This window comes from Cottoperca gobio, chromosome 21, assembly GCF_900634415.1.
Source record: "Cottoperca gobio chromosome 21, fCotGob3.1, whole genome shotgun sequence".
Lineage (NCBI taxonomy): Eukaryota > Metazoa > Chordata > Actinopteri > Perciformes > Bovichtidae > Cottoperca > Cottoperca gobio.
The window spans coordinates 9,629,505-9,642,286 of NC_041375.1; the positions used below are offsets into that span (position 1 = coordinate 9,629,505).

At 40.4% G+C, this 12,782-nt stretch overlaps 1 protein-coding gene across 9 annotated transcripts in view; it reads right to left on the reverse strand.

Annotated features, from left to right (window-relative positions):
• The window catches only part of stxbp5l (syntaxin binding protein 5L), a 130,738-nt gene that overhangs the window by 8,398 nt on the left and 109,558 nt on the right, over positions 1-12,782 (reverse strand). For 3 of the 9 annotated variants that reach the window (XM_029458614.1, XM_029458612.1, XM_029458611.1), the window contains 3 exons: positions 9,177-9,230; positions 6,472-6,651; positions 34-138 (listed from right to left, as the gene is read on the reverse strand). The exons of 1 other annotated variant lie outside the window; for it this stretch is intronic. In XM_029458614.1, the coding sequence (XP_029314474.1) occupies positions 34-138; positions 6,472-6,651; positions 9,177-9,230 (339 nt within the window). The remainder of the gene's footprint in view (positions 1-33; positions 139-6,471; positions 6,652-9,176; positions 9,231-12,782) is intronic. 5 more of the 9 variants (XM_029458617.1, XM_029458616.1, XM_029458613.1 and 2 more) reach the window with 3 other exon arrangements.

Consider the following 12,782-nt stretch of genomic DNA (forward strand, 5'->3'; position numbering starts at 1 on the left):
CAGTTGATGGTTTTGTGGCCGAAGCCCCCTTACCTTTGTCAGTCCAGCTGTAGGGGGCGGTGGTGTGGTGCTCGTCGTGGGAGTACATAGTGACTCCGTGAAACTGCTGAAGCATTGCCCTCCTGGATGCATAACCTACTACTCCCCCACAACATGAACCCCATATATAACAAACCACACCCCACCATGCCCCATACAAACACGCACGCACGCACGCAGGCACGCACGCACACACACACACACACACACACCCAGTACACCCGCCCAGCCAAAAAACAGACAAGACGGACAGATGAACAGCAGTACCAGAGAATGACAGAAGGAGAAAGAGAGAAAGTTGCAACTGAGTGTGGAGAGATTGCTTGAAATATATACAGAGACAGAAAAAGAGAGTCCGCTTGCCTATAATTCTGGTGGCCACACAACCTCTACTCGCTTATCCATCTTCTTTTCAAAGCCTTTTCCAGCCCCATCTGCTCAACGGTTGGCAAGAGAAGCAGGTTTCTAACCTTCTTATGTTATGAAGACTGTGATACAGCATCCCTACATGCAGTCCAGTGTGGTCGGTGAGGAGCTACAGTACTGTGCAGCACTGTCCACGACAACCAGAATTGTGATACTGTCGTCCTTCATACTGCTGTAAAGCGCTTGGAGTGGATCCCAGTTTACAAACTGGTTACAAAACTGTTGCAAGGAATCAAATAAGTAACAAATTTAATGCAAAACTGAAATAAAAACTTGTCGTCAAGAATGGATATCTTTCTTTTTCTAATTTACCACAGTATAGGAGCAGTATCACTATGTTTAGATATTTTTAATCAAAGATTCTGGTATCGTGACAACACTGCTGGATGATGCCGCGGGAAGCCACAAAGACAAAATAGCCTTTTGCTGTAAGTCTGAATAGCAGCAGCTCGATTTTGCCGTGTGTCTCTGGGGTGTGTTTATGCTGTGTGACAGAGCCTGTGGGGTGCTGGCTAATGAAAGTCAGGCACAGTGGTGCTCTGACAGGACACGGGGACCCCTGGGGGGTCCTGACAGCAGGCTAGAGGCAGGTGAGGCAGTGTCAGGGAGGTGATAAGGGACGGCATACAATCTGAAGAGGTGAGACAGACAGTGCCAGATTTATACAGCGGTACATGAACATACGCCCACACACAGTGTAGAGAGACAAGGACAGACACCTGGAGACTAAAAAAATACTTATTTTTTTTATTTCTATCTACCATCAATGACAAGCTTTATGCTAGGTTTTGCTTGAATGCTAATTGACACATATAAATAAAAGTACCGTATCAGATACATTGTTTAGGATTTAATTGTGTGCTAAATTGGGAATTAAGAAGTCTTTGACCTCAAAATGTAACATTTTAACAGTTAAGATAAGTAATCGCAGATATTTGACAGGGACATATTTTTTTTTATCACAAATCTATAAAATAGCAGGCTGCTTCAGCATTTGGTTTTTATCTTCCAGTCAAACATTGATGTAGGTGTGTGTGGGTGTTTGACTTGAGTGTCTTTTGAAAAAGCCTCTTCAGCATCTGGCCAAGTAGTCAGCTCGTGCAGTAAAATATATTTTATTACTGCTGCTTTTACTTGTGAAATGATGGGGTTCTGTAAAATGTGGATTAGACTTCATGTAAGGGTTACGCTGTGGGGCAACAACAACTCCTCTCTCTTTATGCTATAAAACCAATCAACTGAAAACAACACACGCTTTCTATCTCATGGATTTTCCTGTTCTTAAACAACCACGGTCAGTTTTTATAACCACATCTGCAGGGAAATCTGACGGCATCATACAACTCTGTCTGTCAATATTTAATAGGTGTGCTGCCTGACTGAGATGGGAGGCATGGAAATGTTTACTGTACATTGAGTGTGGCTTCCCATGCCATTTCCCTCTGTCTCCTTGCCCGGCATGCAGACCTCATTAACATCGGCCTCATCTCTCGCACCGCTTGCTGACCTTTAATTATCCCAGTGATCCTGCTGGCTCTTCACTGTGGTAACCCAGTGAAACTGATAGACAACAGTGCCAAGGCTAGGACACAGATAGAGATTATTCAACGGTCTGCTGAGAAAAACGACTGTTCACGCATAATAAACAAACATTAAAGTCGCTGTACAAAGGCTGATTTTCCATGTATTGTCTCCTCGCATCACATGCATCTCCTATGGCTTTTCCTTCTGATTCATGGTTTAAAACACACCAACAAAATGAAATCTTACTTCATTTATACTTCTGTTTATTCCATCATATGAGAACGCACTGTACAGTTTCTAAGCAGATGTTGCGACGAACAAACGCAGTGTCATGAATGTGAAACAGGTTAATGTGCAGTAAACCTGGAGCTCCACAGGCAAGTCCAACGGTCTTCACTACTGACACTAAAGCCCTGTGAGTGGTACCTGGCAGGTACAATATTCATTACACCCCACAGTATGCAAGTGTTGGAAGCATGAGTGCGCTCAGAAAACTTCACAGCAAGTTGCCTACTAAATGATGTAATATCATGTGTGCCAAGTTATTAGGCTGAATTAGCAAAATGAATCAGAAATGTCTTTGGAACACAGGAGGATTTTGAAGGGTCAGGTGAAATACATTGCATTGGTTGTATAGATGGCAAAACAACTATGACCAAAGTATAAGAGAGAAGCTCAGCTTTCATTCTTTACACTGTCCTACAGTGCCTGTCTAACACAGTTTTTTCTATACAGAAATGCACTTGCCGCGATAGACAAGGGATCCAGTTGTCTTGTCATGTCAATTTTTGCACCGTGAGATGACCACTGTCAATTGATTTTAGCCAGAGCCACATTCTCCAAGTTATTTCAGCGCTATGAAAGCAGCAGGAAACGGTCTACAGCTAAGGCACACAAAGGCGAGGTGGTTATGCCTTGGACAGACAATGACATGCTTCTTTAGTGTCAGACAGGAGCCGCAGGGCTTTCTTTAGCAGAGTTTGTGTTACTCTGCTAGCTTGCCAACATATAGTGCTAAGTGAAACATTGCAGTCCAGTTTGAAAAAGAAAAAAACTAGGTTGCCATAACCTGGTGTATTTTAGTTACATGGCAATAATAAGGGTGCCAAGACCCATACTACTAAACCTATCATTAATGTCAAGAGATGCTAATACAGCCAATTGTTTTTTACAATTTAGCACACAGTTAACCCAGTAAGTAAGTCAGTAAGCATGTCTGGTGGCCTAGCAGATACATCCATCTCTGTCTACCAGTATGAGAGATTCTCCTAGCTAAATTCCTTAACGAAAGTCACAGGTTAAATTACTCAAAAAGTCAGTTTCAGATGTATATTTCTAAAGGTTATAGATGCATTAAATCAAACGTGGAAAAGAAAGAATTCTACCAACGTCTTCAGCGATTTGGTTGATAGAGCAGCTGTAGTGCAGGTGGTGTGCTTTAATAAAACATTCAGCTTGTACTAATGAAAAACTACTTGCCTCTCGGCTCCAGGTCGGTGTTATATAATGAGGTCGATGAAGATGGCAGTGTGAATTTAATTGCAGAGTTTGTGTAAAAGGATCAGCTGTGACAAAAGCACTGCACTCATCCTGTTTATTATTTAGCATATACTTATTGCAGGGTGGCGACAAGTAAGTGTAACATTTTGGGAACTGTCACAGTGTTAAGTCTCCTTTGGAGAGATTAGCCTGTTGTGAGCGGAGACTTTCACATAATCTGCCAAAGTAAATACAGAGTGGACCATGAGGGAGGGACTTGCTCAGCCGGAGCTTTCCAGAAGTGTTCTCTCATTAGGGATCCAAGTTTATTTATGAATGATGCCTCAGCACTATATAAAGGCAATGCAGTGCTGGTGGTGCACCAGATGTATAAGTCAGCAACATAATATTGGCTAGCCCAGTGGCGTATATCATTTGAATGATCATGAAGACTTTGACGATAATACATGGACATTTTCTCACATACCATGTTCTGTACGACAATCTGCTGCTACGAGGAGGTCAAATAAAATGTCCCTATCCACGCTTTAAATGAGAGCATATCTGCAGTGCTAAACTGCTTCTGAGCCTCCAGGGCCAATCCTCATGTTTGTCACTTAATATATACAGTATTATACGTGGTTTCTAAACCTTCAGTCTCTTTGGGCAGTGTATGTCTTTTAATTCCACCACCATCAAAACATCACCCAGCAAAGTGAATCATTGTGAAGACTTAACATTCAGCTGACGAAAATGCCAAGTGATATTTCAATGGAGCTTATTCTGCTTAAAGAAAATATCTAGTAAGGAGAATAAGAGAGAGAAATAAAAGGTCAAAAATGGCAAGAGAATGTCAGGAGTCCTATTAAGATGAGTGGTACATCTCATCTTTGTCTGAGGGGGAGGATGTTGTTTATTCAAAGTCGCCTGGCGGTGACAGACTAAGTGCAAGATTTCATACATACTGTGTAATCAATTATTGATGTACAATCCTGGCTATTTTTCTATGTCAGTTTTGAGGTCAATATCTTAAAAGCAGCTGGGAGTGTCATTTTAAATTCTTACTTTTTTTTGTTTTGGCTGTCACTTGTTGTGTAAGAGTAGAAAGACAAACAACAAAAAGGATTAAGCATGAACCACGTTTCTTTTAAGATAGTAATTAAATCTACAAGGATGGGCCAATGTATTAATGTTTGGCTTAATTCAGATTAACGGGTGATAATAAACACACACATCCAGTAGCTATAAACGCACTGAAACACCTGTTGGCACCGCACATACATAGACACAGAAACATATTTACACACCAAATGCACACATTCCCTTTCTCAGACCACAAAGACGTATGCACACACACACACACACACACACACACACACACACACACACACACACACACACACACACACACACACACACACACACACACACACACACACACACAGCTGCATGTTCAGCATGGTGCAGGTAAATGTCGGGTGTGTAGAAAGTAGCTCAAATGTAAGAAAGTAAATGTCAGATTTGTTCATGAGAAAGTCAAAATGCAGATCATGCAAGTTGATTTTGTACTTAATCACCTCTTTTATCTGTGTGCATACTGAAATGAACCAAACAACAACAAAACAAATGAAAAGCAGATGTTCTGGTTAACTAAATACCAGAAATGCTTTCCTCGGCTCAAAGTTTGTGGATTTTGAGAAAGTCGGGAGGTGTGGCCACACTACATAAACATCCTGTTTGTTACCAAGTAAAAAAATACGTATTTATGAGAAGAGAAAACAAATACAACAGAAAAAAGGCAGAGACCTTTACTTGGTGGGGGAAGGTTCATTGTGAGACTCATTTATAACACATCAGTGCTGCTTTTAAAGTTAAATACATGGCAATTTAGATGTAGAAGTGAAAAAAACCCAAGAAAAAACAAGGCACTGGAGAAGTAAAATCAATTGGTTAAATATTCACTCAATATTGCACCAACCTTCAGGCCGGGGACACGATCCACACAAGCAACAATGTTAGGGGCACAATGCAAGGGCTGTTTCTTGCATTCAAGAGAAGCAGAACCTGTAGTCCAAATGTTGTCAGGTGATGCTAATGCAAGTTGCAGAGTTATCTGTTTAATATAAATGCAAACACTGCTGAACAAATAAACTTGACACAGTTGCTGTTGGTTTGAACATACAGTCATCTTGTTCGTCTGGAAGCTGTGAGATGTCAACACCTGCTGGCTGATCACCAGATACCTTCGTGTGCAACCGTACCTTCTAAAAATTAAGTTCATATACAATTCATTATACTACTATTTATGTTTTGGAAAATATTAACAAAATTGACTAGTTGCTACTCACCGCATATTTCCGTTGCTACGCCTGTCAAGCATTCTGATCTTGCATGGCATTGATGCAGTTTGTATTCATAACGGTGGCACACTTGCCAAAAATCAAAACTCAAAATTCTTATTACCTTCTGAAACAATGCGTCAAAAGTCACTCTTAGATTTTAGACTTGTAAAACAGTAAATATGCACTGGTTACCTCTGTAGCTGACTACTGTAGGTAGTAAGCTATGTGGTCATGCTAACAGTTGCAACTTACTTTTAGCATACATACACACTGTTTATTCAATTCCTTACGCTTGTGCTCTTGCGTTTTTTGTTTTAGAAATGCTAAACAATAGACATCACCCTACAACCTCCACACGTTTCCCTTGCCACAGTGAAATCCAAAGCTTCACAGACCTGAAGGGTTTGGTTACGGTTATCACTGTTTGTGGAAGAGCTTTAGCGAACAGCAAATGAAATGTTCGTATTGAATGTATCTGCAAACTGTTCACTGTCAGTACGTTTTTATGCTGCTAACTTGCATTAGCATACGCTTGTCTTGTGTTAGCTTCATATCAAGCTTTAGTCCACTTACCCCAGGTTGGGAAGATGGCATGCACTTGTTAGGAGGCAGGGTATGTTATAGAGGTTAGGGGATGGGAGTTGGGAAGACAAGCACACACCTTCAGTGTGGGACACAGGCAAAGAGATCTCCATGCAAGCAGCAGACTGGGCCTTGCGGAAGGGCGGTCGGCCAGGGCCTCTGCGGGCAAGCCGTGGCCCCTCGGGACCCATCGGGACACGGGGCTTCCCTGCCGAGCAGGGCTGGGAGGTGGGGCTAGTGCAATGTCCATTGACATGATCTGTAACAACGGCAAAGCATTAGCAAAAAAATACAAGGAGGGAAATAAAACTGTCAAACATATTAATCTGCTGCCGCAATATCCATCTTCATATGTCATTAAAAACAATTCTTCAAATGAGGGGAGAGAATTAGATTTATTCATAATGCAGTTTTCAAGGAATAGGTGGAGCTTTCTCATATTGCTCTGTTTAAAAAATGCAGACTTAATAGCTCAACTATTCAGTAGTAAACTACATGACCTATGAAAATGGATATTTTTGCAGTGTAAGAGGAGCAAGCCGATGTTGGAAATCAGATTGTCAACAAGAAAGATGTTGGTGAGGGAGAAAGGGAAGGCCAGAGTGAGTGACAAAGAGCCGGAGAGTGGTTTGAAGTAAGTATGAGCAGGGAGGAGAAAGAGATGCTGGGGAAACAGAAAACACTTCCCCAGCAGAGCAAAATGCAAAGGCAAATTGTGAATGCAGTTTCATCTGGTCAAGAAAGAAAATCAAAAGAAAAACAGGCTTGTTTCATCTCCACTTTGTGTCTTTTTGTCTCTTTTAAATTGCTGTTTGTTTTCAGCAAGAAACATTTCATTTCCTTTTAAGACCAGAAGCTTTGTGACATCACTAGCTATCGCAAAAAAGTTACAAGTAAAAATCAAAGGAACATAAAAAAGAATAAAACAATCTAATAGCTGCCTTTTACTTTTGTTTTTAATGCAAATTAGCACTCCAGTTAAGTCGGTTTGGCAACACGATCAGCTACAGATGGTGGTGACAGGAAACACTTGTTGTTTTCTGGGATTGTGAAAACATGGTCTCCCCTCAGAGTTTGTTGGAAGCATTGTCCTTACTTAATGTACAGTGTGTGGGGGCAAATTGTGTGGATTGGATGCACTCTGCGCTTCTTTGTGGTCCACAGATTTGACAAAAGCCCTGCCAGGACAGCCGTAATTAATAGCTTCATGATACCTACCGCCTGAGTACTTTCTCACTTGTCTTGCCCTTTTCTTTAATGACATTCTTGTGGCAGTAAAACCAAAGTTCAAACTGTTTGGGGTTGACAGGAGTGTCTGAATGAGTAAAAACACGAGACAGTGTTCGCTTGTCACCGTCAGCTTAGTGTTTCGCAGCGATCATATGTCTTTCACATCAAATTTAGGTCTCCTGTTCAGCCAGTTGATAAACAAATGACTCAATTTCAAAGTGTAGATGAAAAACTCCGGGGTGCCACCCAACAATACACGTGCAATACTCGCCCAGTTTCAAGACGGAGTGAAAACTGCAGCGATATTGAACAAACCAACAAAAGAGCCATAGGACGACAGCGCTGTGTATCTGTCTTAATGTTTTGTAACAGATGCAGCAAATCAATCATTTTTGCCCCGTATTATTCTGCATGAAACTGGTAGCAGAAAAAATGGCACTGTACACACACATTCCCCAAACGCATGATTTCTGCACTTATCCATCACAGTGCACACACACACACACACACACACACACACACACACACACACACGCACACACACACAGAGTAATACTCTCTGTAACCGACTGTTCTAACTAAATATTTAGTTGTCATAGTTCATATTGTAGCTATTAATAAGGATAAAAGATTAATTAAGTATTTCCCCTTTCACTGACAACATGATAACATCCTTTTGACACTGGAGGAGCATGTTTGAACCTCACAGGACATTTTAAATGAGCTTTTAATTTTCTCTTCGTCATCATACTAAATGTGTGACAAGGCAACCAAACTTAAGGTTCATAAAATTGGATTTTCAAAACTTGAGTTAATGTTCTCACTGTCACTATTGCTTCAACTCAATTTAATACAGCGTTGTTGAATTTGTTATACCTGTCAGGTAAAGAAAGGTCATTAAATGAGGCAAGTCACAGGAAGAAGTAGGCACTGGCACAATTTTGTGTTAGAGAAGCAGGCGTTTTAAAAGGGGACAGCATATGTGAAGCAGCAGAGCAAAGGGAAACCTGAGATTGTGATGTGTATGTACAGCAGTAGAGATGTAGGAGGGAGGGGGGGGGGGGGGGGGACGCTCAGTATCTGTAATGCAGATGATTCAGTTAAAAGAGTGTTTAAGAGAGAAATGATCCAGTTACAATGAAAGAGGTAGCGAGTGATCCAATCACTGTAGAGCAAGGCTTTCAATGGACGAAAGGTTGTGTAAAATCAGAAGATGGTCCAATCATGATGAAGCGATAGAAAACCTCAAATTTAAATATGGGCATGAGTTATAAATCACCTTTATAAACACTTGCAAAATGTAGAAGAAACGCATACAGAAGATTTAAATGAAATCAAAATACATTAAGGGGCAAAACGGACAAACACTTCAGTCCGACAGTCTCATGGGCTGGTTGAACAGGAGGAGAGAGTGACAAGGAAACTGAAAGAAGAAAGTTTGTGTGAGAATAAAAACTACTAAAGCAACAAAAAAGCCCAGAAAACATGATAAAAGCAGAAACTAAATGACTGAAAGGAAATTAAGTGAAAACTGCTGGCTTTCGCCTACCGTACCAAGATCAGTCTTAAGATCTGTTGGCAGACTTAACTTTCTGCCGGGTCCCTTTACTGAAACAAAAGAATAGGAAACAAAGCACCAGTTAATCCCTTAAAATAAAAAAATAATAAAAAATAATAAAGTAGGAGTAATCTAAGTAAAACAATGATAAACAAAAGTGAAAAAAAAAACAACTCAAACTAAACAAAATGGAAATCACTCAAATGAACAAATAACCAGAACATGCAAATTGGTGCAGATGCACACAGCAGGCATATTTTAAAATACATGCTCCGTTGTTGTCCCAGGCCAGTGTTCCCAGCTATCTCTACAATATCTATACTGGGCCAACTTAACATCCCAAGTTATCCACATTCTGAGATATTTCTTACAACTGATGGTAATTGTCTTGTTAGGCTGCAACAAGGCAAGACGAATGTATTTAATTTAATAGCTCAACTGAGTCCCATCCTCTGCACATCTCTGAAATGTTAAAAACCCTGCTAAATGTCTTTACTGAAAAATTCAGGTTTCAGTTGGTCAGTTTTGCATAAAATCTTTGTTCTGCTTAAATGTCCCAATAAAATCTGATTTTCTAAGGCCTGGGATGTCTGACATGGAAGCACAAATAAACAGGGTGACACCACAGGGTGTCAATACAAAAATCACAGTCAGACACTGAAGGCAACAAATAACTTGTTAAAACATTTTGCAAGCATTTTGCAGTAAGTAGAGAACTGCAAAGGTCGAACTTGAGATGCTATGAGTCAGTTTCCCTCACAAAAAGAAGGCAATAGTTCATTGTTTCTTTGTGTTGAATGATTAACTTGACATGTGGAAGACACAGGATGGCGTTTACATGACGACTGATAAATTTCATGACACCGAGGAAAACGGCATGATCAAGAATTTGCATTATTTATAATTCCGTCCACTTACTTTAGATTTGTAAAAATGTCGACTCAAGGTTTCAATCCTTCTACCATACAGTACCATAAAAGAAAAGAGTACAGCAGAGGACATGGGGCCTACTCTTGGTAAATGGTTGAACCTTTTTATAAATGTACTGTAACGTACAGACAGTTAATTCCATTTATACAGTTTATTTGCTGAGAAGGAAAATGTGGGTAGCTCAGTATCAAAGGTGATTTTGAGGAACAATATATTCCCTTTATTGCAGAGGAAATTGGGGAGTTATTGTGCTCCAATTTAATTTCTCAATCAATGAATTCATGTTTCCATTTTTTCCAGGAAAAAGTAAAGCCTTTCTGATTAGTGTTAATGAGGTAATATATGAGCTGTGTGTGTGTGTGTGTGTGTGTGTGTGTGTGTGTGTGTGTGTGTGTGTGTGTGTGTGTGTGTGTGTGTGTGTGTGTGTGTGTTTATAATAAACTGCAGTGATCAGATGCTACTGCAACCGTATAAAATGTGCAGTGTTAGGGATACAATGACAGAGAAAAAGATCTCATAATAAACCTGTTACACACAGATGTCCCTCAGTTTATTAGCTCAGTGCTGCATTAACGCTTCATGAACGGTTGGGATTGATTTGAGGAGCCGAAGGATTGTTTACTGTGAATATAAAACAATAACCAACCAAACATTCATTACCGTTGTTTTTTGCAGCTGCAGTCCCGGTTAAGCATCACTACAATTTTGTGTCTAAATATGACAAATAATAATATCATTATGTACTATAATTCAAATGCTTTCTTTTCCTGGCTCGAATACCTTTTACTCCATGCTAGTATCTTGTTGTTAGTATCTTTATGTGACAATATTATAACACTTTACACAACACTTTATATTAGACTGGGCCCATGTGTGACCATAGCCATATGTGATTTGTTCCCATAGTATTCCCTATGCAAACCTAATAACCACATATTTAGCAGTGTGTTTCACCTTGAAAAGAGTTGTTTTGATCCCGCAGACTGTTTTTCTACAAACAATGCCAGTGAAATCAAAGCCTCTGACGATGAAACCCGCTGTTAGATTAAGGGGTCAACTAGACTAAGAATCTGATCATGCTAGCAGCTCTGTGAGGCGATGCATTGAGCTCAATGTTAACGTCTGCCTACTAACATGTTCATCATAGTGACAATGCTACCATGCTGCTGTTTAGCAGGCATCATGTTTCATCATCTTAGTGTAGCTCGTAAGCATGTTAACATTGTTTCCATCCAATAGATGTCAAGATATTTTACTCCAAACCACAAATGTCAAAGTCATGTTGGCGCTATATGAAGAGTCAGTAGGCCTCATCCTTTGGGGATCGTGTATCTCTGTACAATCACGGCAATCTATCTAAAGACTGTTGAGATATTTCAGTGTGGACCAAAGTGGTGAACCCGACAGACCAACCGATAGACACTACGCTAGCATGGCTAAAAATAATGTTTATATTTTAACCCCCCAAGGTTTGTGTAGGGAACTTCATGTGAGTGAATCATAGAGTGCTGAGGTCACACATGGGGCCATTGTTAGACTTGATCAGGCCACAACACTGATCATTTTACAAAGCAAGCTGAAGTCATATTTATCAGCACCGCAGCTGGTGACATAGTGGGCACCATGCAGTTAGTTAGAGATGACACAGTGATGAATGTTAGCAGAGATGACATCAAGATGAGATTGTGAGTTTTTGACACACAGTCAGAAAGACACAATGAGAGAGATTCCAAGCGCCACAGTTAGGTAAAGTAGCATATTGCCGTTTAGTGACAAAGATGTGTGGTTCCAGTGGAGGCACAATGATTGACATCACAGAGAATGAAGCACTAGAGGCACTGACAAGTGAGGACAAGAGGTACCCGGCTGGAATACAACTCCTTCCTCTTCCCAAGCCCGCCTGCCTTGCAGTATTGCTGGAATTATGATTCAAGTTCAAAGCCCAGTTCTGGCACATACGACAAACAACACAATGTCTACCCTCCTGCTGCAGAGAGACAATGCAACACCAGCAGTCGCACAAAAGGCATGGAACACATTGACAAGGCAGCGACAGAAAGTCTACTTCTAAAAACACACTCCCTGTCGGCTTGCTTACACTGCAAGCAACTTGGTTGGTACGTCAGTCTGTTGTGACCGATTGTGGCGCAAGATGGTTTGAATGCATTTGTGTAGTGAACTGCAACTACAACCTTTTTTTATTTATATATATATATATATATATATATATATATATATATATAGGACGGATGCATCCTAAACCTATTTTCTTTAGACATTAAGCCTTTGAAATTAAAGTTGTGATGTAACAGGGTAGCTTTGAATGTTTGTAATCCACGTCTCGTCCATTTTTTTTACCAGCTATGGAGTTCTGTTCTTCATGACGTGTGCAAACGAGGTAGCTAAAAGAAAATCTGCTCTGCTCTTGACATTCACTAACAGAATAATGTCATGTTTCTTTTGTAGCTGTAACGTATGAATGTGCCTCTAATCGGGTTGCTCACAGTGTGGAAGCAGAGTTAGCATGCAAGGTGCAACATCGAACCAACCACCTGCCAAAAAACAATCCAATAATCCCATCCCATCTCCCTTGTTGCGTTATTGCTAAACAGTAAAAAAAAAAAAAAAAACACAAGCAGATGTCCATGAAGAGGTTGAGATCCGTGAGACAT